The sequence below is a fragment of the Myxine glutinosa genome, chromosome 1 (genome assembly GCF_964187855.1).
Source record: "Myxine glutinosa chromosome 1, kmMyxGlut1.1, whole genome shotgun sequence".
NCBI lineage: Eukaryota > Metazoa > Chordata > Myxini > Myxiniformes > Myxinidae > Myxine > Myxine glutinosa.
The window spans coordinates 265,185,301-265,210,002 of record NC_136261.1 but is presented as its reverse complement, the minus strand read 5'-3'; the positions used below and the strand labels follow the sequence as shown (position 1 = coordinate 265,210,002).

Sequence of the window (24,702 nt, the reverse complement as noted above, 5' to 3'; positions counted from 1 at the left end):
GGATTATAATGACACAATACGACACCAGGGTTTCGATTCTCAAGTATATTCGTACGGAAAAAGGTTAGATTACAGGGGCTAGAGGTATATTACAGGAAGACAGGCACTTAGACACACTCTTATATTATCCCCGGACAGACGACAGACACACGGGACAAAATGCTGACTCACACGGGGGTTGATGAAAAGGGGAGGCAGGTCGCGATGGCTCAGGTGCACCTGGCTCAGGGACAGAATCACGTACGGTGGTGTCCAGAGATGCGTGAAGGTATCACAGCGCTTGTGGGTCGCGACTTTGGTCTCAAGCTGGGGAGGTCGCTCAGCGCTCGGGAGGGTGGCGTCTTTTCCTTCCAAGCTCGGGGCGCATCTCTCGTCACATCCGGCGCGGGGCCGCGTATATCCGGCCGGGAGTGACACGCCCTCGGCTCGTTAGCGCCGCCCCAGATGGCATCGGCCCATGGCTTCTCATTGGGGGCGGGGGTTACCGGCTCCGCCCTTGACGAGGGGCCGACAGGGAGCCCCCTTCTGGGTAACCCCGTCGAGCACATGTTCAATGGCGGCCAACCGAGCCGGAGTGAGGACGCAAAGCCGCTGTTGTTGTGGTTGTTGTTGGAGCTTGAGATGATGGGAAGAGATGCGGGGAGGTATGGGAAGGTCCTAAACTCCTACTGGTGCCATATCATCACATTCTGGTGCAACGAAGAGTCATAATTAATGGAAACAAGTCCTTAACTGACATAGATTAAGAATAACTAGCAAGATGTCCTATAATTGTCTACGTGTGGTGCGGGGACCTGGGCACGACATTTAATGGGGGGATGAAGGGGAAGATCGGCTCTAATGGGTGTTGTTTACAGACAATGGGACTAGGGAATGGGGTAAGGGAGAGTTGGGGAGTATCGGAGAAAATAGGGGAATATTTACAAGCGGATATGGAGGCCAAATTCCATATTCGCAACAATATATTATTGGAGGAAAATATAAAAGGGAAAGAAAGGAAGACGATTGGGAAATTGGAGGGGGGTTTTTTTTTTGTTTGTTTGTTTTTTTTTTGTATACAAGATCGAGGCTCGTGAAAGAGCTAACATTAATCACACGAAAAGACAAACCGACACACAAAACACAAAAAACAAGGGGCAGACACAAAAAACACAAAACACAAAAAACAAGGGGAGCGGCAGACAAGATGGGGAGAGAGGGGGAAGGACACAAAAGAGAGGGGGAAGAGGGGGAAGGACACAAACACAACATTTGAGAGCAGGGACATCGGGAGGACTTGGGGGGAGGTGGGAGAGGAATAAAACATATGAACACTGCAAGGACTCTGGGGTGAATTACCAGGGGTAGAAAAGATCAAGGTTTTCGATGGGGGAAGATAAGAGATGGTGGTGAACAGCTGTTTTAAAGACCTGGAGGGAGGAGTGGGATTGAAGGGAGTGGGGGAGTTTGTTCCAGAGGCGGGAGAAAAGGGGAATGAAAGAGTGAAGGTGAGCAGAGAGCCTAGACTTTGGCAGTTTAACCATAAGAGGGTTGCAGGCAGATCTTGTGCGACCTGAAGGAATATTGGGGGGACAGAGCACAGAGAGAGCTGGGGGAGCAAGGCCGGAGAGGAGTCGGTAGAAGACAGAAAGACCACCAACCTGCCTGCGGTGAGTGAGTGAAAGGCCCTCGGTGTTGACTACATCGCAGGAGATTCCAATGATTCTGAAAGCTTTGGCCTCAACAGCGTGAAGCCGAGCAAGGTGTGAGGCAGGAGCACCAGCCCAGAGGGGGGAACAGTATTCCATTGAGCTGCGGATGAAAGCCTTGTATGTGGTGAGGAGCTCAGGTGTGCCAAGGAAGGACTTCGCACGACGGAGGATGCCCAGTCGGCCACTGGCTTTGGAGGCCAGCTTGGAAATGTGGTTTTCCCAAGAAAGATCATGGCAGATAGTGAGACCCAAAAGCTTGAGCGACAGAACTTCTTGGAGAGGATTGTTGAGAAAGTAGATGGGAGGGTTGTCCAGTCGGTCCTTTCGGAGAGACATTGTAAGTTGAGTTCATGGGAGGGCAATCAAGGTGATCTCTTCCATTTGCACACCTTGTAATATGCATGTGTACTCCTTAAGACAGTAGCTCCTTTATTTATCCTGCCGTAACCTTCCTTTCCTTTGCTTTTTATGATGCCTCCATTGACGAAGTTGCCGGAAGCATTATGTTTCTGGTTTGTCCGACCGGCTGCCCTCCGTCCGTGTGTCCGTAATAGGTTTCGTTGCAGCGATAACTTAAGAACAGCTGAAGAGATCTATGTCAAACCTGGTTGAAGTATTATAATGATGCAAAGCTGAACTTATTCGAGTATGGGGTGAATCGGTCAAAGGTCAGAGGTCCTGTTAGGTAAAAATTATGTTGCTGTGCTAACTTGTGAACCAGTGATAGGATTTTGACCAAACTTGGTATAAGTATCTAAATATCTATAAAGCTCAGTTGACTTTTTGCTCCACCAAATAACAGCGAAACGGAGTTGAGTAAAAGGGTGAAAATTCTACAGATGCTGTGATAAATAACTACCTCTGTCGGTTTGAATGTTTGAAAGAGAATAGACGTCTGGATCAATTTTTGAATTAAATTTAAATCCCGATTTATATATACGTATATATAAACGCGAGTTGTCTGTGTGTGTCCGCGTTTTATTCAGAGGTGGCTGAACCGATCTTCATCAAACTTTCAGAGGTTCATCAGTGAGTGCCTGGGAGTGTTTTAGGCAAAAATAAAAAACAAAAAATAGCAAAAAATAAAGTTCGTTTTTTTGGAGTTAAAAAATAAATAAATAAATAAAAATCGCTCGATAGTGCTGAAGCTTCTTTAAATGAATGAGTTACACTACTCACAATAAGTTAGGGATATTAGCAGGTTCTTTGGTGTGGTTGATTTTGTGTATTAATTATGTTGAAAAAAGTTGTTGGTCCTAATTCTATGGTTATTAATGAGTGTGAAAAAACACAGCATTCTTGATTTCAATACCCTAACCCTAACCCCTATAAAAAAAATAAACTCACTCGCACAATATCCCTAACTTATTGTGAGTAACCCTGTTTTAGGACCGGCAGAGAAGATAACTGAGAAGGAAGTTGAGGAAGCGATAAAAGCAATGAAGGGTAGAAAAGCGGGAGGGCCGACGGGAGTTGTGGGAGATATGTTGAAGGCAGCAGGAAGTTGGGGTGTGAAGAGAATGACAGAGATCTGTAATCTGGTGGTGAAAGAAGGCCGCATTCCAGTGGATTGGGCACTGAGTACCCTCATCCCTCTATACAAGGGGAAAGGTGACCCTCTGGAGTGTGGCTCGTACCGAGCGATAAAGTTATTGGAGCATGGAATGAAGGTATTGGAAAGGGTGTTGGAGAGGAGGATAAGGAAGAAAGTGAAGATCGACGAAATGCAGTTTGGATTCATGCCAGGAAGAGGAACGACAGACGCGCTTTTCATTGTGAGGCAGTTGCAGGAGAAGTACATGGAGAAGAGGAAGAAGTTGTTTCATGGGTTTGTTGATCTGGAGAAAGCATTCGATAGGGTACCATGCAAAGTATTGACATGGGCATTGAGGAAGTTAGGAGTGGAGGAATGGTTGATCAGAGTTGTGATGGCAATGTACAAAAGAGCGCGCACAGCTGTAAGGACGAAGGACGGGAACAGTGGTGAGTTTGAGGTGAAGGTGGGAGTGCATCAGGGGTCGGTACTAAGTCCACTACTATTTGTAGCTGTGATGGAGTTGCTGGCTCAGAACGTAAAGGAGGGTTTACCGTGGGAGTTGTTGTATGCAGATGATCTGGTGTTGATTGCGGAAAGTATGGATGGACTGAAGGAAAAGATGAACACGTGGAAGGAATGTATGGAGACAAAAGGTCTGAAGGTGAATATCGGAAAGACGAAGGTGATGGCAAGTGGTAAAGCATGTGGTGAGGTGGAAAGAACTGGGAAGTGGCCCTGTGCTGTGTGTAGGAAGGGTGTCGGAGTGAACTCCATTCAATGTACAATGTGCGCTGAGTGGGTTCATCAAAAATGTAGTGGTCTGAGAGGGTCATTAACCAGTGTGGCAGCTACATTCAAATGTAAGGTGTGCACAGAGGGAGCTGCAGATGGAGGAAATGTTGAGTTGGATCTTGGAGACGGCGTGAAGCTGGAAGGTGTGAAAACATTTTGCTACCTCGGAGACATGCTGAATGGAGAAGGTGGATCAGACTCGGCAACGGTTGCTCGAGTGAGATGTGCATGGAAGAAGTTTCGGGAACTGGGTGGCGTGCTGATGATGAGGGGAGTGTCGTTGAAGCTGAAGGGAAAGGTGTATGCTGCATGTGTGAGAAGTGTTATGATTTATGGGAGCGAGACATGGGTAATGAACGTAGAGCAGCAACGAAGGTTGGAAAGGGTGGAAATGCGAATGGTTCGGTGGATGTGTGGAGTATCGTTGAGAGAGAGGAAGACAAATGATGAATTGCGAAAGATGATGGGAAGAGAGCCTGTGATTGATGCTGTGAAGAGGAACAGGTTGAGATGGTTTGGTCATGTGTTGAGGAAGGATGAAAGTGACTGGTTGAGAAGAGTGATGGAAATGAATGTAGAAGGAAGCAGAGGATGGGGAAGACCGAAAAAGACTTGGCTAAAGATGGTGGAAGAAGAAATGCGGGCAAGGGGGTTAACAAGGAGAGATGCAGAAAATAGGGCAAAATGGAGAAGATTGTCATGGGGACCGCAAGGCTAACCCCCGCTCTAGCAGGGAAAATGGCCTTTAAAATGCATGTTGTTGTTGTTGTATTGTGAGTATTGTTTATACAAATAAATAAATACAAGAGCCTCGATCTTGTATACAAAAAAGAAAAGAAAAAAATTACCAGACATTTGAAGACAAATAAATCAAACAATTCCGGAAGTGTACAATTTGGTAGTATGGCTTCTTCTTCTTCCTGATCGGCATCACACTTAACAGAGAAACGTGAGCCACATTCACTCAGAAACGTGAGCCACATTCACTCAGTAACGTGAGCCACATTCACTCAGAAACGTGAGCCACTCCCCTTCCTCTCCTGCCTCCCCCCTCCCCTCCCCTCCCCCCTCCCCTCCCCTCCCCTCCCCTCCCCTCCCCCCCTCCCCCCTCCTCCCCCCCTCTCCCCACCCATCCCCCTCCCCCCTCTCCCCACCCATCCCCCTCCCCCCTCTTCCCACCCATCCCCCTCCCCCCTCTCCCCACCCATCCCCCTCCTTCCCCCCTCCCCTTCCCCCTCTCCTTTCCCCCTCCCTTCCCCTTCCCCTCTCCCATCCCCTTCCCCCTACCCTCCCCTCCCTTTTAAGATATAAATTCTCTGGAAAAGAGCTTTACTTCTGACTGCTCCCCTTTCCCCTCTCCCCACCCTTCCCCCCTCCCCTCCCTCTCCCCACCCCCTCCCCTCCCCCATCCCCTCCCCTTTAAGATATAAATTCTCGATAAAAGAGCCTCCACTTCTGACTGCTCCCCTTCCGCCCCCCCTCCCCTTCCCCCCCCCCTCCCCTTCCCCCCTCCCCTTCCCCCCTCCCCTCCCCTTCCCCCCCCCTCCCCTTCCCCCCCCACCCGTCCCCCCCTCCCTCCCCTCTCCTTCCCTCCCCCCCCATTCCCCTCCCCTCCCCTCCTCCTCCCTCCCCCCCGTTCCCCTCCCCTCCCCTCCTCCTCCCTCCTCCCTCCCCCCTCCCCGTTCCACTCCCTTCCCCCGCCTGGCAACGCCGGGTACTTCTGCTTGTATATTATGATGCAAAGATGAACTGATTAGATTTCGGCATTAAGAGGTCAAAGGTCAGAGATCCTGTCAGGTAAAAATGTCATCCAGGGGGTCCGCGCTCCAAGTCTCCCCGCTATCCGTCATTTCGCATACAAGTCCATAAATTACTTCAGGACATTGTCATTATACAAAGTGGTTCAAAAGTCAGGAAACATAGGGAATAATTACTTTTACAATAATAACAAAGAAAAACTTCAATTGAAGATTACATTCAGAATATATTCTTATAATATGTGTTCGATATGTTGTCCTCAGTTCAGACATTTCTAGATTAGCTTTTTCCAGTCTATGATCACTCTTTCAAGGACGCCGGGCTGAATTTGAGCACATGCGTTGGCAATACGTTGCTTCAAATGATCTGTGTCCCGAATCTTCACAGCGTACACTATGGCTTTGACATGTCCCCAAAAGTAAAAATCCAGCGGTAACAAATCGGGGGACCGGGGAGGCCACTCTACTGGGCCACAGCATCCAATCCAGTGCCCTGGAAATTGGGTATCTAGCCCTACTCGGACATTTGTAGCGTAATGAACCGGCGCTCCATCCTGCTGAAAGTATGTGGGAAAACGCCTTCTTCCGTCATTATCGAGGGCATAACAATTTCCTGGAGCATATTTAGGTATTTGTCACCATTCAAAAACCCCTCAATAAACACCGGCCCAACAATCTCTGTACCCCATATTCCACACCGCACCATGACTTTACTACCACCTTGCTTCTTGGTTATGCTTGTTCTGTGAGGGTTTGTGTCACACCAATAATGGTAGTTCTGACGGTTCACCTCTCCATGCACATAAAAGTTCGCTTCATCGGAGAACAGTATTCCTGACGCAAATGAGTTGTTTTCTGCAATCCTCTGAGTTGCCCATTCACAAAACTGGATTCGACGGTCAGGATCATCTTCTGATAGGTGTTGAAGTATTTGAAGTTTGTACAGGTGCTACTTATTTTGATGGAGGCTGATTCCCTGTTTCGCTAGACATTCTACGAGTACACTTCAAAGGGCTCCTCTCAAATGCAGCTAACACATATTCGGAAGTCCTCCCATCAGTGGATGTACGTGGTCGTCCAGAGTGTGGTTTATCCTGAACACTACCACTCTATCTGAATCTTTGCACCAACTTCAATATTGCAATGTGTGTGACCGGGCAATCTGGATGTGTTTCATTGAATTGTGCTGCCACATCTCATAGGCTTCTGCTCCGATACCATAGTACTAGCTCAATGCGATCTTCCAACGAGAGATTCATGGCTCATACAGTCACGTGAAAAAGTAAGTACACCCCATGTAAAGTTTTGACTTTTTCAACATATTTCAACATATAGCTATTTGATCTTCATTTCAACAATATTGATAGATAAAGGTGATATAATATAACAAATATCATGAAACATTTACATTTTGTAGTCCATTGTATAATTTAAACAAACATAAATGCAAATTTCGCATGTGGAAAAAGTAAGTACACCCCTACATTTATCACTACTTGAAATACCTAAAATTAGAATCAGGTGCACCAGCTCAGGTGCAAATGCTTAGAACATCGTTAGAGAGGATCTTGGAGGAACCTGTCTTATTTAAACCTCAGACATTTAGTTTGGTTTGCTCTTTGTTGTTGAAGTATCAACACTTTGAAACCGACGTGGAGATCGGTTTCTGAGATTTGGGGCATGGAATGTAGGGACAATGACAGGGAGATCAGGAGAAGTGGTGGAAGTATTGGTCAGAAGAAGAGTGGACATATGTTGTGTGCAGGAGACGAGATGGAAGGGAAGTGGTGTGAGAATGGTGAAGGGTAGGCAGGGACAGAAATACAAGTTTGTGTGGCAAGGGTGCCCCGAGGGCGTGAATGGTGTTGGTGTCCTGTTTTCTGAGGAGTTTGTAGACAGTGTGGTGAGTGTGACTAGAGTGAGTGAAAGGTTGATGATGGTGAAAATGATGATTGGAAAGCTCTTAGTGAACATCATCTCGGGATATGCTCCGCAGGTTGGTCGGAGCAATGAAGAGAAGGGACAAGTTCTGGTGTGCTATAAAGAAGCTGATGGAAAACGTGAAAGATGAGGAAGTTGTTGTGGTAGGAGGAGACCTAAATGGACATGTGGGAAGGAGTATGGACGGTTTTGAGGGAGTTCATGGGGGTTACGGATATGGTGTGAGAAATGGAGAAGGTGAAAGGATTTTGGAGTTTGCTGATGGAGCTGATTTGTTGATTTGTAATACTCAGTTCCAGAAAGAGGATAATAATCTTGTTACATACACATCAGGTGGTTCGACGACAACCGTTGACTACCTGCTGGTGCGTAGGCGAGATAGGGGGCACCTCCGGGACACAAAGGTGATCCCGGGGGAGGAGGCTGTTTCACAGCACCACTTGGTTGTCTGCGACATAAGGGTGAAAGGTGCGAGGAGAGCTCGGCTGGTGAAGTACCAACCGAGAATGAAGGTGTGGAGGTTGAAAGAGGTGACAGTGAGGGAGGCATTAAAAGAGAGGCTCCGTATGGTGGAGGATGATGTGGTTGATCTTGAAAGTGGTTGGATGTCAATGAAAGATAGTCTGTTGGGAGCCGTTGGTGAGGTATGTGGATGGACGAAAGGACCACCGAGGCACTCGGAAATATGGTGGTGGGATGATGAAGTTGGAAAGAAGATTGACGAGAAGAGGAAGAAGTTCAAGGAGTGGCAGAAGGCGAAGGGTATGGGGGCAGAAAAGGCAGAGCATGAAAGTTATAAGGCAGCCAAGAAGGCTGCAAAGAAAGAGGTAGCAAAGGCACAGGAGGCATGTAGGAAAATGTTCGGAGAATGCTTGGATTCGGAAGAGGGTCAGAGAGTGGTATTCAGGATTGCAAAGCAGATAGCGAAAGAGAGGTGTGATGTGATGTGGGTGAGTTGCTTGAAAGATGAAGTGGGACAAATCGTTGTGGACCCAGATGGAATTTTTTTTTTTTTTTTTTTTTTTTTTTTTTGTATACAAGATCGAGGCTCGTGAAAGAGCGAACATTAATCACACAGAAAGACAAACCGACACATAAAACATATAACATAGGGAGCGGTAAACAAGATGGGGAGAGAGGGGGAAGGACACAAACACAACATTTGAGAGCAGGGACCGAGAGACATGGAGACATCGAGAGATCTGAGGTGCGAGGAGAGCTCGGCTGGTGAAGTACCAACCGAGAATGAAGGTGTGGAGGTTGAAAGAGGTGACAGTGAGGGTATGGGGATTAAAGGAAGATGGAAGAGATATTTGGAAATACTGTTGAATGCAGAGAATGAATGGGATGGCAACATTGACAGTAACCCAGTTTTAGGACTGGCAGAGAAGATAACCGAGAAGGAAGTTGAGGAAGCGATAAAAGCAATGAAGAGTAGAAAAGCGGGAGGGCCGACGGGAGTTGTGGGAGATATGTTGAAGGCAGCAGGAAATTGGGGTGTGAAGAGAATGACAGAGATTGACAGACAGAGAGACAGACAGACAGAGAGAGAGAGAGACAGAGAGAGAGACAGAGACAGAGAGAGACAGAGAGAGAGAGAGATGCAATCTGGTGGTGAAAGAAGGCCGCATTCCAGTGGATTGGGAACTGAGTACCCTCGTCCCTCTATACAAGGGGAAAGGTGACCCTTTGGACTGGGGCTCATATCGAGCGATAAAGTTATTGGAGCATGGAATGAAGGTATTGGAAAGGGTGTTGGAGAGGAGGATAAGGAAGAAAGTGAAGATTGACGAAATGCAGTTTGGATTTATGCCAGGAAGAGGAACGACAGACTCGCTTTTTATTGTGAGGCAGTTGCAGGAGAAGTATATGGAGAAGAGGAAGAAGTTGTTTCTTGGGTTTGTTGATCTGGAGAAAGCATTCGATAGGGTTCCATGTGAAGTTGTGACATGGGCATTGAGGAAGTTAGGAGTGGAGGAATGGTTGATCAGAGTAGTGATGGCAATGTACAAAAGAGCGCGCACAGCTGTTAGGACGAAGGTCGGGAACAGTGGTGAGTTTGAGGTGAAGGTGGGAGTGCATCAGGGGTCGGTACTAAGTCCACTACTATTTGTACCTGTGATGGAGGTGCTGGCTCAGAACGTAAAGGAGGGTTTACCGTGGGAGTGGTTGTATGCAGATGATCTGGTGTTGATTGCAGAAGGTATGGATGGACTCTGAAGGAGAAGATGAACAAGTGGAAGGAATGTATGGAGACAAAACGTCTGAAGGTGAATATCGGAAAAACGAAGGTGATGGCAAGTGGTAAAGCATGTGGTGAGGTGGATAGAACTGGGAAGTGGCCGTGTGCTGTGTGCAGGAAGGGTGTCGGAGTGAATTCCATTCAATGTACAATGTGCGCTGAGTGGGTTCATCAAAAATGTAGTGGTTTGAGAGGGTCATTAACCAGTGTGGCAGCTACATTCAAGTGTAAGGTGTGCACAGAGGGAGCTGCAGATGGAGGAAATGTTGAGTTGGATCTTGGAGATGGCGTGAAGCTGGAAGGTGTGAAAACATTTTGTTACCTTGGAGACATGCTGAATGGAGAAGGTGGATCAGACTCGGCAACGGTTGCTCGAGTGAGATGTGCATGGAAGAAGTTTCGGGAACTGAGTGGCGTGCTGACAAGGAGGGGAGTGTCATTGAAGCTGAAGGGAAAGGTGTATGCTGCACGTGTGAGAAGTGTTATGATTTATGGGAGTGAGACATGGGTAATGAACGTAGAGCAGCAACGAAGGGTGGAAATGCGAATGGTTCGGTGGATGTGTGGAGTATCGTTGAGAGAGAGGAAGACAAATGATGAATTGCGAAAGATGATGGGAATAGAGCCTGTGATGGATGCTGTGAAGAGAAACAGGTTGAGATGGTTTGGTCATGTGTTGGGGAAGGATGAAAGTGACTGGTTGAAAAGAGTGATGGAAATGAATGTAGAAGGAAGTAGAGGACGGGGAAGACCGAGAAAAACTTGGCTAAAGATGGTCGAAGAAGAAATGCGGGCAAGGGGGTTAACAAGGGGAGATGCAGAAAATAGGGCAAAATGGAGAACATTGTCATGGGGACCGCAAGGCTAACCCCCGCTCTTGCAGGGAAAATGGCCTTAAAATGCCTGTTGTTGTTGTTGTTGTTGTTGTTTGTTGTTGAAGTATGCGGCGTCACCATGCCTAGATCAAAAGAGCTCTCTGAGGCCTTCAGAAAGAAGGTTATAGATGCCTACGAGTCTGGGAAGGGATTGAATAAGATCTCCAAACAATTTGAAATCAATCATTCGACTGTCCGGAAGATCATCTACAAGTGGAGAAGATTCCAAACCACTGCCAACTTGTTCAGGCCAGGCCGCCCCAGCATATTCATCCCGAGAGCAGACCGCAAGATGCTGAAAGAAGTCTCTAAGAACCCCCAGAATGTCATCACGGGAACTACAGGTAGCTCTTGCCACTGTTGATGTCAAAGTGCACGAGTCTACCATTAGAAAGAGGCTGCACAAATTTGATCTACATGGGAGATGTGCCAGGAGGAAACCTTTGCTGTCCAGAAAGAACATCAGGGCAAGACTAAAGTTTGCCAATGAACACCAAGGCAAAGACCAGCACTTCTGGAACAATGTGCTCTGGACAGATGAGTCAAAGGTAGAGCTATTTGGCCACAGTACCAGAAGACATGTTTGGCGAAAACCAAAGACAGCATTTGACCACAAGAACCTGATACCAACTGCAAAGCATGGTGGTGGAAATATTACGGTTTGGGGCAGCTTTGCTGCATCAGGGCCTGGGCAACTCACCATCATAGAATCCACTATGAATTCTTCATTGTATCAGAGGGTGCTTGAGGATAATGTGAGGCCATCTGTCGGAAAGTTGAAGCTCAACCGAAGGTGGACCTTGCAACATGACAATGACGCTAAACAAGTACAGATACATTCAAAGTACACCGCCCCCATGCCATATAATTAAATATCCTACAGCGCGGCATTGCCGGGGCGCCGGAGGGCGCCTTAGGCGCCCGGCAATACCGCAGTGCAGCTCATGGAGGCTGCATTGGGAGGGAGAGGTGTACACTAATTGATTGATTAATTGTATAATTAAAATCAATAAAAGATTATCACAAAATATTTTCTTAATCAATTGGCTAATAGCATCACTAAACCACGAGTGCTTCATCCGAAGATGTATCTTTTAGAAATTTAATTAAATAAGTCATGAATAAAAAATTAAATAATTAATTGATTATTCAATAAATAATAATTAATCAATAAATAATTAATCGATTAAATGATGAATCAATAAATCAAAAATATCCTTGATAGCCACTGTGTCACTGTCATGTCCAAATATTAGCTTACCAGCTCAAAAGGTGCCTGAGATATTGGCCAAATGAGAAAGAAAATAAATAAATGATTAATAATGAAAATAAATAAATAATAATCATAAAAAAATTAAATTATTAATAAATTCGGTTATAGAACACATAAACCACCACCATTTCATCAGAATCTGTAACTTTAAAAAATATATAAACAAGTACAAATACATTCAAAGTACACCGCCCCATGCCAAATAATTAAATATGCTGCAGCGCGGCATTGCCGGGGCGCCTCCGGTGCCCGGCAATACCGCAGTGCAGCTCATTGAGGCTGCATTGGGAGGGAGAGGTGTACACTAATTGATTGATTAATTGTATAATTAAAATCAATAAAAGATTATCACAAAATATTTTCTCAATCAATTGGCTAATCGCATAACTAAACCACGAGTGCTTCATCCGAAGATGTATCTTTTAGAAATGTAATTAAATAAGTCATTTAAAAAAAATAAAATAATTAATTGATTACTCAATAAATAATTAATCGATTAATCAATAAATAATTAATAGATGAAATGATTAATCAATAAATCAAAAATATCCTTGATAGCCACATCACTTGGTCACTCATGTCCAAATATTAGCTTCCCAGCTCAAAAGGTGCCTGAGATATTGGACAAATGAGAAAGAAAATAAATAAATGATTAATAATGAAAATAAATAAATAATAATCATAAAAAAATTAAATTATTAATCAATTTGGTCAGAGAACACATAAACTACCACTATTTCATCAGAATCTGTAACTTTAAAAAAAAAAAAATTTTTGTCATTAATCGAATAATTAAATAATTGATCGATTAATTGATTAATTAATAAATCAAAAATAGCCTTTGCAGGCAAATCACCTGGTCATTGGCATGTCCAAACATCAGCTTCCTAACTCAAAAGGTGCCTGAGTTAATGGTCAGAAGAGAAAGGAAATTTGATTAATTAAATAAGTACTTAATTAATCGCTAATAATTCAATAACTCCTCAATTTATTGATTAATCAAAAAACAAAAAATACCGTTTTTGACAGGACTTGCTCACTATTGTGCCGAAATTTCAGCTTCCTAGCTCAAAGGATGGCTGAGATATCGCCCGGACAAACAAACAAGAAAGAAAACAAACAAACAAGAAACCAGAGTGAAAACTGAGTACTCTCTTTCAGCGTGCGTCACTGCCGAGCCCCCTTTGGTGCCCGGCAATGACGATTTGCAATGCCTGGAGATGGCATAGGAAAGGAGCGGTGTACAACAAGTACAGATACATTCAAAGTACACCGCCCCCATGCCAAATAATTAAATATCCTACAGCGCGGCATTGCCGGGGCGCCTCGGGCGCCCGGCAATACCGCAGTGCAGCTCATTGAGGCTGCATTGGGAGGGAGAGGTGTACACTAATTGATTGATTAATTGTATAATTAAAATCAATAAAAGATTATCACAAAATATTTTCATAATCAATTGGCTAATCGCATAACTAAACCACTAGTGCTTCATCCGAAGATGTATCTTTTAGAAATTTAATTAAATAAGTCATTTATAAAAAATTAAATAATTCATTGATTACTCAATAAATAATTAATCGATTAATCAATAAATAATTAATAGATGAAATGATTAATCAATAAATCAAAAATATCCTTGATAGCCACATCACTTGGTCACTCATGTCCAAATATTAGCTTCCCAGCTCAAAAGGTGCCTGAGTTAATGGTCAGAAGAGAAAGGAAATTTGATTAATTAAATAAGTACTTAATTAATCGCTAATAATTAAATAAGTCCTCAATTTATTGATTAATCAAAAAAAAAAATACCGTTTTTGACAAAGCACTTTCTCACTATTGTGCCAAAATTTCAGCTTCCTAGCTCAAAGGATGGCTGAGATATCGCCCGGACAACCAAGAAAGAAAACAAACAAACAAGAAAGAAAGAAACCAGAGTGAAAACTGAGTACTCTCTTTCAGCGTGCGTCACTGCCGAGCCCCCTTTGGTGCCCGGCAATGACGATTTGCAATGCCTGGAGATGGCATAGGAAAGGAGCGGTGTACAACAACCAGAGTGAAAACTGAGTCCTCTCTTTCAGCGCGCGTCACTGCCGAGCCCCCTTCGGTGCCCAGCAATGACGATTTGCAATGCCTGGAGATGGCATAGGAAAGGAGCGGTGTACAACAAGAAAGAAAACAAACAAGTACACATTCATTCAAAGTACACCGCCCCATGCCAAATAATTAAATATGCTGCAGCGCGGCATTGCCGGGGCGCCTCCGGCACCCGGCAATACCGCAATGCAGCTCATTGAGGCTGCATTGGGTGGGAGAGGTGTACATTAATTGATTGATTAATTGTATAATTAAAATCAATAAAAGATTACCACAAAATATTTTCTTAATCAATTGGCTAATCGCATAACTAAACCACTCGTGCTTCATCCGAAGATGTATCTTTTAGAAATTTAATTAAATAAGTCATTTATAAAAAATTAAATAATTAATTGATTACTCAATAAATAATTAATCGATTAATCAATAAATAATTAATAGATGAAATGATTAATCAATAAATCAAAAATATCCTTGATAGCCACATCACTTGGTCACTCATGTCCAAATATTAGCTTCCCAGCTCAAAAGGTGCCTGAGATATTGGCCAAATGAGAAAGAAAATAAATAAATGATTAATAATGAAAATAAATAAATAATAATCATAAAAAAATTAAATTATTAATCAATTTGGTCAGAGAACACATAAACTACCACTATTTCATCAGAATCTGTAACTTTATTTAAAAAAAATTTTTTGTCATTAATCGAATAATTAAATAATTAATCGATTAATTGATTAATTAATAAATCAAAAATAGCCTTTGCAGCCAAATCACCTGGTCATTGGCATGTCCAAATAACAGCTTCCTAACTCAAAAGGTGCCTGAGTTAATGGTCAGAAGAGAAAGGAAATTTGATTAATTAAATAAGTACTTAATTAATCGCTAATAATTAAATAACTCCTCAATTAATTGATTAATCAAAAAACAAAAAATACCGTTTTTGAGAAAGGACTTGCTCACTACTGTGCCGAAATTTCAGCTCCCTAGCTCAAAGGATGGCTGAGATATCGTCCGGACAAACAAACAAGAAAGCAAGAAAACAACCAAGAAAACAAACAACCAGAGTGAAAACTGAGTACTCTCTTTCAGCGTGCGTCACTGCCGAGCCCCCTTCGGTGCCCGGCAATGACGATTTGCAATGCCTGGAGATGGCATAGGAAAGGAGCGGTGTACAATTTTTAGTCATTAATCGAATAATTAAAGAATTAATTGATTAATTGATTAATTGCTACTTAATTAATAAATCAAAAATAGCCTTTGCAGCCAAATCACCTTGTCATTGGCATGTCCAAATATCAGCTTTCTAACTCAAAAGGTGCCTGAGTTAATGGTCAGAAGAGAAAGGAAATTTGATTAATTATATAAGTACTTAATTAATCGCTAATGATTAAATAACTCCTCAATTAATTGATTAATCAAAAAACAAAAAATACCGTTTTTGACAAAGGACATGCTCACTATTATGCCGAAATTTCAGCTTCCTAGCTCAAAGGATGGCTGAGATATCGCCTGAACAAACAAACAAACAAGAAAGAAAACAAACAAACAACCAGAGTGAAAACTGAGTACTCCCTTTCAGCGTGCGTCACTGCCGAGCCCCCTTCAGTGCCCGGCAATGACGATTTGCAATGCCTGGAGAGTGGAGATGGCATAGGAAAGGTGCGGTGTACAACATGCCAGTAAATCCACCAAGGAATGGCTGAAAAGAAAGAAATGGAGGGTTCTCGAATGGCCAAGTCAAAGCCCGGATCGAAATCCCATCGAGATGTTGTGGGGGGATTTGAAACGAGCTGTGCATGCAATTGTGCATGCTGTGCAACAATTTTTTGTTGAATAAATTATTGCAAAGTCAAACTTTCATTGTTTTTTGTTCAATTAGATCACCTTTATCTATAGATACTGTTTAAATGAAGATCAAATATTGATATGTCCACATATGTTAAAAAGATTTTAAAAAACATTTCATGGGGTGTACTTACTTTTTCCACATGCGAAATTTGCATTTATGTTTATTTAAATTATACAATGGACTACAAAATGTTAATTGTTTCATGATATTTGTTATATTATATGACCTTTATCTATCAATATTGTTGAAATGAAGATCAAATAGCTGTATGTTGAAATATGTTGAAAAAGTCAAAACTTTACATGGGGTGTACTTACTTTTTCACGTGACTGTACATTGATCTGCAAAAGAAAAAGTAAAGTAATTATTCCCTATGTTTCCTGTTTTGAACCACCTTGTACAACCAACATTTCCCTGCACTAACGTCCATTGGACGGAAGACCAGTTTCCAGGCGTTCCACCCAACAATGCTTTGCATACTAGCAACACAGCTTTTTACCCCACAATGCACTGCGACCTCTCCCTCTCTGACTCGATATCACGCTGTGCATTGTTGGACTTAACACCGCTGCGTACTGTACTGTATTTTTATATTTGTGTGCTATACCGTGGTGATCGTTAAACGAGTGGTAAGCGAAGTGGTAACGTAAATGGTGTACCTGCACGTAAGTGGCAATGCAGTGGTGTAACTCTGGAAGTCAAATTAGGTATGGTGAAATGAAATAAGAATGGTGAATGACCAGCTGATATCGTTTGCTATCTTGGTACTTGAGAACAGCTGAAGGGATTTAAATCAAACATTGTTCAAGTATGTATATTAATGATGTAATAATGTGTGTGCGTGGAGGCATATTGGTCAACGTCGTGACGTTGAAGAGTGCTGTTCTAGTTATTGGAGGAAATAATCAAGTATGCTGTTAGCCTGTGAATTGGAAACAGGCCTTGTCTGCATGTGCTGCCATTGTACATGATCTTGGGGTTGTAGCTTAGTTTTATTTTTATAAAGCGAGATCTTTATCAAAAGTTGTAATTATTAGGAAAATATCAGAGCTAAAAAGTGGTTAACCATGTCCCAATGGGCTTTGCATCCCCTGTCCGGCAGGAGAGAAAAAGTTCATCTGCCCCTGCTGTTCCAAACAGTTCATGCGCAGTGACCATCTTAACAAGCACATGAAGACACACAATGAAAAGAAACCTCCAGGCAGTGGGGGTGGCCGAGCCGGTGGTGCACGGGCTGCCAGCTCTGCACGGCCTGCCGGAGCCATAGGTCGGGGTGTGGACACTGGTTCTCTCCAGGTCGTGCCAATAGCTACAGCTGGTGATGTCCTCGCAGCCACCAGCATGGTTACTTTGAGTGGCATAAAGAAAGAGATGGCACCATTTGTCATGGACTCTGCTCCCATATAGCACCACAGATGGCTGAAGGAAGAAAAGGAGGAGGAGAGGGTATGGAAAATATGAGGGGAATTGGAAAGCAGATCTTGGTGGATTGAGTTGTTAAGCACTAGCTTGTAAACCCAAAGGTTGCATGACACATCCCCTCCATATTGGGACAGTTGGGTCCACTGGATGCAGCATGCATCTGTGTCAATGATTGTCATGTTGCGTTGCTGTTCAGCTCGAGGTTCCTCAAAAGAAGAAGGGAGGCAAGGAAACGACAAAGGTTGGTAGAAACAAGACAGGAGGAATTGGTGATTAATTATTTTTGGAGTTTAATACGAAAGGAACCAAGGTTTTACTTTTGTTGGCCAATAATACATTTATGAAATGAGCAGGAACTTCTTTTTATGTATCTTATCAATAAAGAAGGCGCATTTGTCGATTGTGTGAGGTTTACAGGATAGCTCAGCATTTGTGCCTCTAAGGCTGATGATTCCAAGTTAAAAACTTGGTCCATTTTGACCTCATTGTGGACAGTTTTGACTGTGGGAAAAAATGGATGGTCGTTAGGATTAATACTCTAATTACGACTGACAGGTGCGAATCTTCACGAATCTTCATAGAAATTGTGGGGAGGATAATTTGGATGTGTATATATATATATCAAAATGGGGAAATCAGAGATAATCAATTTGGATATGATTGAAAGCTCTTTTGTCTTTAACCATTATTCCTTTCATAATTAAAATATAGGGAGAACATTGGTGTTTTTTCTTTGGGGGGAGGTGTCGACCTGGTAGGGTGTACAGGGAAAGTGTCTTGGCAGGTGTTTAACAGTGGCTCAGGTCCTGTTTGATGTAAAGGTGTGGCTGTGAGCCAAAGCCCTTGCCAGCAAATGCGCTAAATGGGCGGATGTGCTTTGCTCAAAGTAGTTTTCTTTTATTTTTGTTTTGTTTAGCATCGTATGTAAGTGGAAAGATGCAGTTGTGCGTGCCTTATCTTGAATCGGGATGCTTTTGAGAAACAGCTGCTGAATAGTTGAGGATGCCCACGGATGCACGTCACAAAATGTGAAAGTGCAATTCTGTTACAGAAAGTAGATTTTTCTGGGAGGCAACTCTACGAGTTAGTATGCTGTGTACAAAAAAAATATTATTTTGTGTTTTGCTCCATCTATTGCTGGGGAAGAAATATTAGTTTTCGGAAATTGCTTGGGTGAGCTTCTGCTTTATCTTTTTAATGCATCCCGGTTCTATCTACCGAGACAACGTAATCATCTTCTGGTTCACTCCTCTATTTTTTTTTTTTTTTCCTCTTCTGTCTGTTTGAAATATGTCACTTATGGAATGCTTTTTCCAGACTATAAATTTTAAATAATCAATCTTTTAATATTTTGTACGGCAGATACATGTTGCGGATGAGGCATATAATCTAAGTTAACAGGTCAAATATTTGTTTCAAAACTCAAATAAACTTCAAGTACAATATTTGTTTCTGCATCTGAGTTTATATGACTTCATGTACTTCAAGTACCACTTTTGAATACGCAGTGGAAGTGAGATGTTATTATTTAAATATTTTGTGACAGTTTCTTTAACTTATTTAACGCCCCTAACTTGCTGCATCCTGATGAAGTTTACATTTTTGAATTCTGTCTCTGAGTTGCATCTTCAATAATGTTGCTTTAAAGAAGGCCAATTTTTTTTTTTTGTTTCCACAAGTGATCATCTATTTCCTTTTTTTTTTTTTTACTACATAATTACTTTACAAAAGTAAAATTTAATTAAAGGGCCAACTAAAAACAGCTGATTAACAAGAAAGAGCAATCAGAGACTGCAAACCCTCACCAGGATGTATTTTCAGTGGTTTTTAAAGCTTTTGTGCTAAAGCAAATATGGCGGCCGAACCACGTGACCAATGACGTCATCATTATTTTTTGTCTCCAAGTTTATGCTGACATGGCGCTCAAGAAATTTCATCTTGATAGGATGAAGTTTTGTACTTGTCGAATTATGACGTCATAATGGAGGCACCTATGACATCATTAACATTTTATTCCCCATGGAGAGTTCTTTACAATGAGCCATGTCTCAATTTTTTCTGTTCAGCGCTTTCTGAGATAGAGGTGCAAAGTTTTTTGATTTTTCCAAGATGGCGGCCGAACCACGTGACCTATGACGTCATAATTATCATTAAAAAAATTATACAGGTGGAGTTGCACCTATGGTGAAAATTTCCTGTCAATCGGACCAACGGTTGCAGAGAATATCATATTTATTCTTTGCGGACAAACAAACAAACAAACAGACTAGAAATCGGTCAGAGACCGAGGACTTGCCGGAATGTACTTTTTTTTTATTGACCTTGAGTTTGACCTTTCAAAGGTCATGGTGCCAAATGAAATGTCGTATGTGACTTCCTATATGTCAGTAACAGTAAGTGTATGCATATCTCTTGTACTTTTAGAGTTATAGTGGTTTGAAATATATTTTAAATGAAAACTCGACCCCCCTGAGTTCACGTTTTGGGTGACCTTGAGCTTGACCTTGGGCCTAGAGAGTTAAAAAATTTGGCACAGTCTATTCCAGGGCAAGATTAGGCGATGTGTGTAAAGTATGGCGATTCTAAGTGCAACTATGTAGATGTAGTACTGCGCACAAACAGACAGACAGACCAACCAACCAACATTCTTGCCGGAATCTATTCCGGCAAGTAACAAACAGACAAACGGACTCAAATGCAATTCCCTCTCCTCAGGCGAGGGTAATAAGGAGCGAGTGTGTTCATGGGTGGGGAGATTCAGTATTATTCGGGTATAAACTGTTAGTAGGTACGTGTTGACCATGATAAGATGATAACAGTGCCTTTTAATATAAATACACAATTCATTTGGGTGATCCCATTATTTTGAAATGCTTTCCAGCATTACAGTTGGAGTGTGTATTTTTTGTGTTTTAGAAAAAAATGCCATCGGGTAATTGCATGTGATTTTTATTTTCTCTTGCAACTTACAAGATATATTTATGCAAAATTATTGTTATGATAGTCTTTATTTCCAACCATGAAACTGTGTCCTCTTGACGGTGCTGTTGTAAACCAAAAGACAATGTGCCTCCTGTTTGTTCCAAATCGTGCAGTAATGGGACACGATTTGTATTGCTTTCATTAATACACAGTTAGGAAGTATATTGGTCCATGGGCCCACTATAGGTTACCGATACCACTTGGAGGGAATAATCCATATGATATTTTTCAAGTAGTATTATATCCCAAGTTTACATTTTCACATAATGGACATCTGAAATGTGCAGCTTTATTTTAAAAAATAATGATTTATTGAAGGACGTACCAGGACATTATTTTAAAAATCATTAGAAGTAACAAAGTCAGCTTATGCTTCAGATGCTAATAAAACTTTGAAACAAGCAGCTCTACATTTGAGAACTGACATTAAAGGCTTAAAGGAAGACCTTTCATGGCCACCACAACTATCACAACTGAACATTGATGGTGTATGCCTTCCTCTGTTAAGCTATTCCTCAAGTGTTTGTTAACTGGAAATGGTAAGGATTCCAATGAACATCTGATAAATTTTCGAAATGCATCCATTCCATTCGCCAAGACTTTATCTACAATGCGAGTAGTGGTAAACACAAAACCCCTAAACATATACTGCTGCCATATGTAGTTAAGTCGCTCACTGGAAATACAACAACAGGCATTTTAAGGCCATTTTTCCCTGCAAGAGCGGGGGTTAGCCTTGCGGTCCCCATGACAATGTTCTCCATTTTGCCCTATTTTCTGCATCTCCCCTTGTTAATCCCCTTGCCCGCATTTCTTCTTCGACCATCTTTAGCCAAGTCTTTCTCGGTCTTCCCCGTCCTCTACTTCCTTCTACATTCATTTCCATCACTCTTTTCAACCAGTCACTTTCATCCTTCCTCAACACATGACCAAACCATCTCAACCTGTTTCTCTTCACAGCATCCATCACAGGCTCTATTCCTATCATCTTTCGCAATTCATCATTTGTCTTCCTCTCTCTCAACGATACTCCACACATCCACCGAACCATTCGCATTTCCACCCTTTCCAGCCTTTGTTGCTGCTCTACGTTCATTACCCATGTCTCACTCCCATAAATCATAACACTTCTCACACATGCAGCATACACCTTTCCCTTCAGCTTCAATGACACTCCCCTCCTCGTCAGCACGCCACTCAGTTCCCGAAACTTCTTCCATGCACATCACACTCGAGCAACCGTTGCCGAGTCTGATCCCCCTTCTCCATTCAGCATATCTCCGAGGTAGCAAAATGTTTTCACACATTCCAGCTTCATGCCATCTCCAAGATCCAACTCAACATTTCCTCCATCTGCAGCTCCCTCTGTGCACACCTTACATTTGAATGTAGCTGCCACACTGGTTAATGACCCTCTCAAACCACTACATTTTTGATGAACCCACTCAGCGCACATTGTACATTGAATGGAATTCACTCCGACACCCTTCCTGCACACAGCACACGGCCACTTCCCAGTTTTTTCCACCTCACCACATGCTTTACCACTTGCCATCACCTTCGTTTTTCCGATATTCACCTTCAGACCTTTTGTCTCCATACACTCCTTCCACTTGTTCATCTTCTCCTTCAGTCCATCCATACTTTCTGCAATCAACACCAGATCATCTGCATACAACAACTCCCACGGTAAGCCCTCCTTTACGTTCTGAGCCAGCACCTCCATCACAGCTACAAATAGTAGTGGACTTAGTACCGACCCCTGATGCACTCCCACCTTCACCTCAAACTCACCACTGTTCCTGTCCTTCGTCCTTACAGCTGTGGGCGCTCTTTTGTACATTCTGTTACGTGGTCCCCTCGGTGACTACCTGGTCTCGGTGACCCCCGGACCGAGAGAGGACCTTCGCCAGAAAGTAGTATTATATAGATGCGCTTTCGCAACGCAATCCCTATGAATTCCACCCACGAGACACTGATGTTCAAGAATATATTTCCCAATGGTACCGATACCATACAATTTCCAATGACACAACCACGGAGATTTTCCCCGAGCAATCAACAATACACCACCATCAACAATATTTCAATGACAATCAATTCCCTATGAATAAGATGGCCATCTTATATACGTGTGTCCCGGTGAGTACTCACGACACCCTTATGGTCTCGATCCCGCACAATGTCTCTGGGCCCCTCCTGACCAAGATGATAGTCGGCGTCGCCGCACTCGGGCGGTTGAACGAACTCCGGGTGGACGTCTCCACCGGGCAGGTATCGTACCAGGCCCCGCGGCTGCAGCCTCTCGTGGCTACGCGAAGCGGGTGAGGTAAAGCAAGCCAAAAGCCCCACGCCACTTGCCAGGCGTGCTAGGCCCCAACCTGCGACTCGTACGCGTCTTTTTAGACGGGGCCGCGAACGGTACCAGACGCGGGGTCGATGCACGGCCCCACGTCAACTTGACGTCTCCACCGGGTCGGTATCGTACCAGGCCCCGCACTCCTCTCGCCAGACGGGCGTCGGAACGCCGCTTTGTCACGCAGCGCAAGGTCGAGGCCACCTTTCGTCCGAGCGGGGCGAGGAAGAACAAGAAGAATACTCGTCCTTTTTTCCTCGTGTCGTTTCCTCTTCCGTTTCCGGTCACTTCCGTTTCCGGCCACTGGTTCAGAAGGGCTCCTGACCCTCCAATCACAACAACCCTTAATATACTACACACGGATAAGCAAAGATCTGAATATTAATTCACATAGATATGTAACACTCCCCCCCTTCAAGAAAGAAAGTTTGAACCCAGCGAAAACTTTCTTTGCCGGCCAATTTGGAGAAACAAACCAGATAACTCAACCCCCCCCCACATTATCCGTTCCCCCCGGGCACAGTTATCACTTAAAAATAAAGCAACCAAAATTTCACCACAACCCCTCCAGATTACTCCCTCTGGACTAAGTACCAACAACGACATTGTCCCTGCCAAATCAAACTCCATCTCATGACCCTCTGACTTTGACCGTCAGTTTCTTGGGAATGAAGGTTAAGGGGTTGATCAAAGATCCAAAGTTAAGCAACTCGATAGCACTTTTTCCGGGAGGCCAAGCCGAGTATTCACTACATGGATGCCTTTAGGAACGCGGAGTTCACGGTTAGTCCGTGCATGAAAGATCCCTACATGGACGCCTTTAGGAACGGCGTTCACGGTTAATTCGTGTAGGAATCTTGGCTCGGCGGCTCCGCCGCCTTCAGTGCTTCAACTTCTCCGAACTTCCCTAATAATTAGGGTGGGACCACTGGTCCCTGTAGTCCCATGAATAGCGGTCTCCTTCTCGGCCACTACCACACTACCGCCCAGTTGTCCTCTCCTGTAGACCTCTCGACGCCTACGAAATGCCTTCCCTACTGTTATGGTCCGACCCTCCAAATCCTTGCCATTCCAATTCTTCTCTGCCTCTCTGGCGTCTTTTGTGCTGGCAAACGTGACAAAGCCGAACCCTCTTGACTGTTGCGTTTCCCAGTCTCTTACCAACCGCACTTCCACCAGCGGCCCATATCTGTTGAAGACAGAGGTCAGAACTTCTTCCTCTGTTTTGAAGTTCAGTCCCCCTACAAATAACTTGGCACTTTGGTCGCCATCCCGAGCTGGTGTGGTGTTATTTTCCCTGCTGGGCTCTTTACCAACCCTCAGGTTACCATAAACTTGACCCCCGGCCAAATCATTCCCGATAACCACAGATACACCCTCTACAGGAAGCGTGGCTTGTAAACCGACGGTGACCGGTCCTGACACCAAATCGGACTCCAACTGGATGACCTGAAGGGGAGCACTAACACCGCCCCCGATCCCCTGTAAACGAACACTATCCCCCGTTGCCGTCTCCTCGGACCATGGCAAAATGCCTTCAAGCATTAAAGATTGATGGGCCCCTGTGTCCCTCAATATCCTAACCGGTCTCCGGTTAGTCGAGGCTCCATCCAGTGACACAAACCCCTCTGAAATAAATGGTTGGTAACCCTTTTGATGGCGATTTCTTACGCTAGCCATCGCATTCGGAGTTGTAATAGTCGGACTCCGCTCTGGGTTGTCCCTTTTCATGAGGTAACAACTGGACATCAAGTGTCCAGGTTTCTTGCAAAACGCGCAAGTAGGCCCGGAGGAAAAACTCGGGGTCTGCCTCGGGCCCCCCGAACTATAAGTTTGTCTTGGGCCCGCATCCCTCTGATTTCGAACCGGTGGGGTATCATAGTTGT

General features: G+C 43.7%; 1 protein-coding gene across 2 annotated transcripts in view; it reads left to right on the top strand.

The window, feature by feature from the left end:
* The window catches only part of LOC137436983 (uncharacterized), an 84,491-nt gene extending 65,568 nt beyond the window's left edge, over positions 1 to 18,923 (top strand). For both annotated transcript variants that reach the window (XM_068131264.2, XM_068131255.2), the window contains exon 6: positions 17,159 to 18,923. In XM_068131264.2, coding sequence (XP_067987365.1) covers positions 17,159 to 17,463 — 305 coding nt within the window. In that variant the 3' untranslated portion in view covers positions 17,464 to 18,923. The remainder of the gene's footprint in view (positions 1 to 17,158) is intronic.
* The last annotated feature ends 5,779 nt before the right edge of the window (positions 18,924 to 24,702 follow it).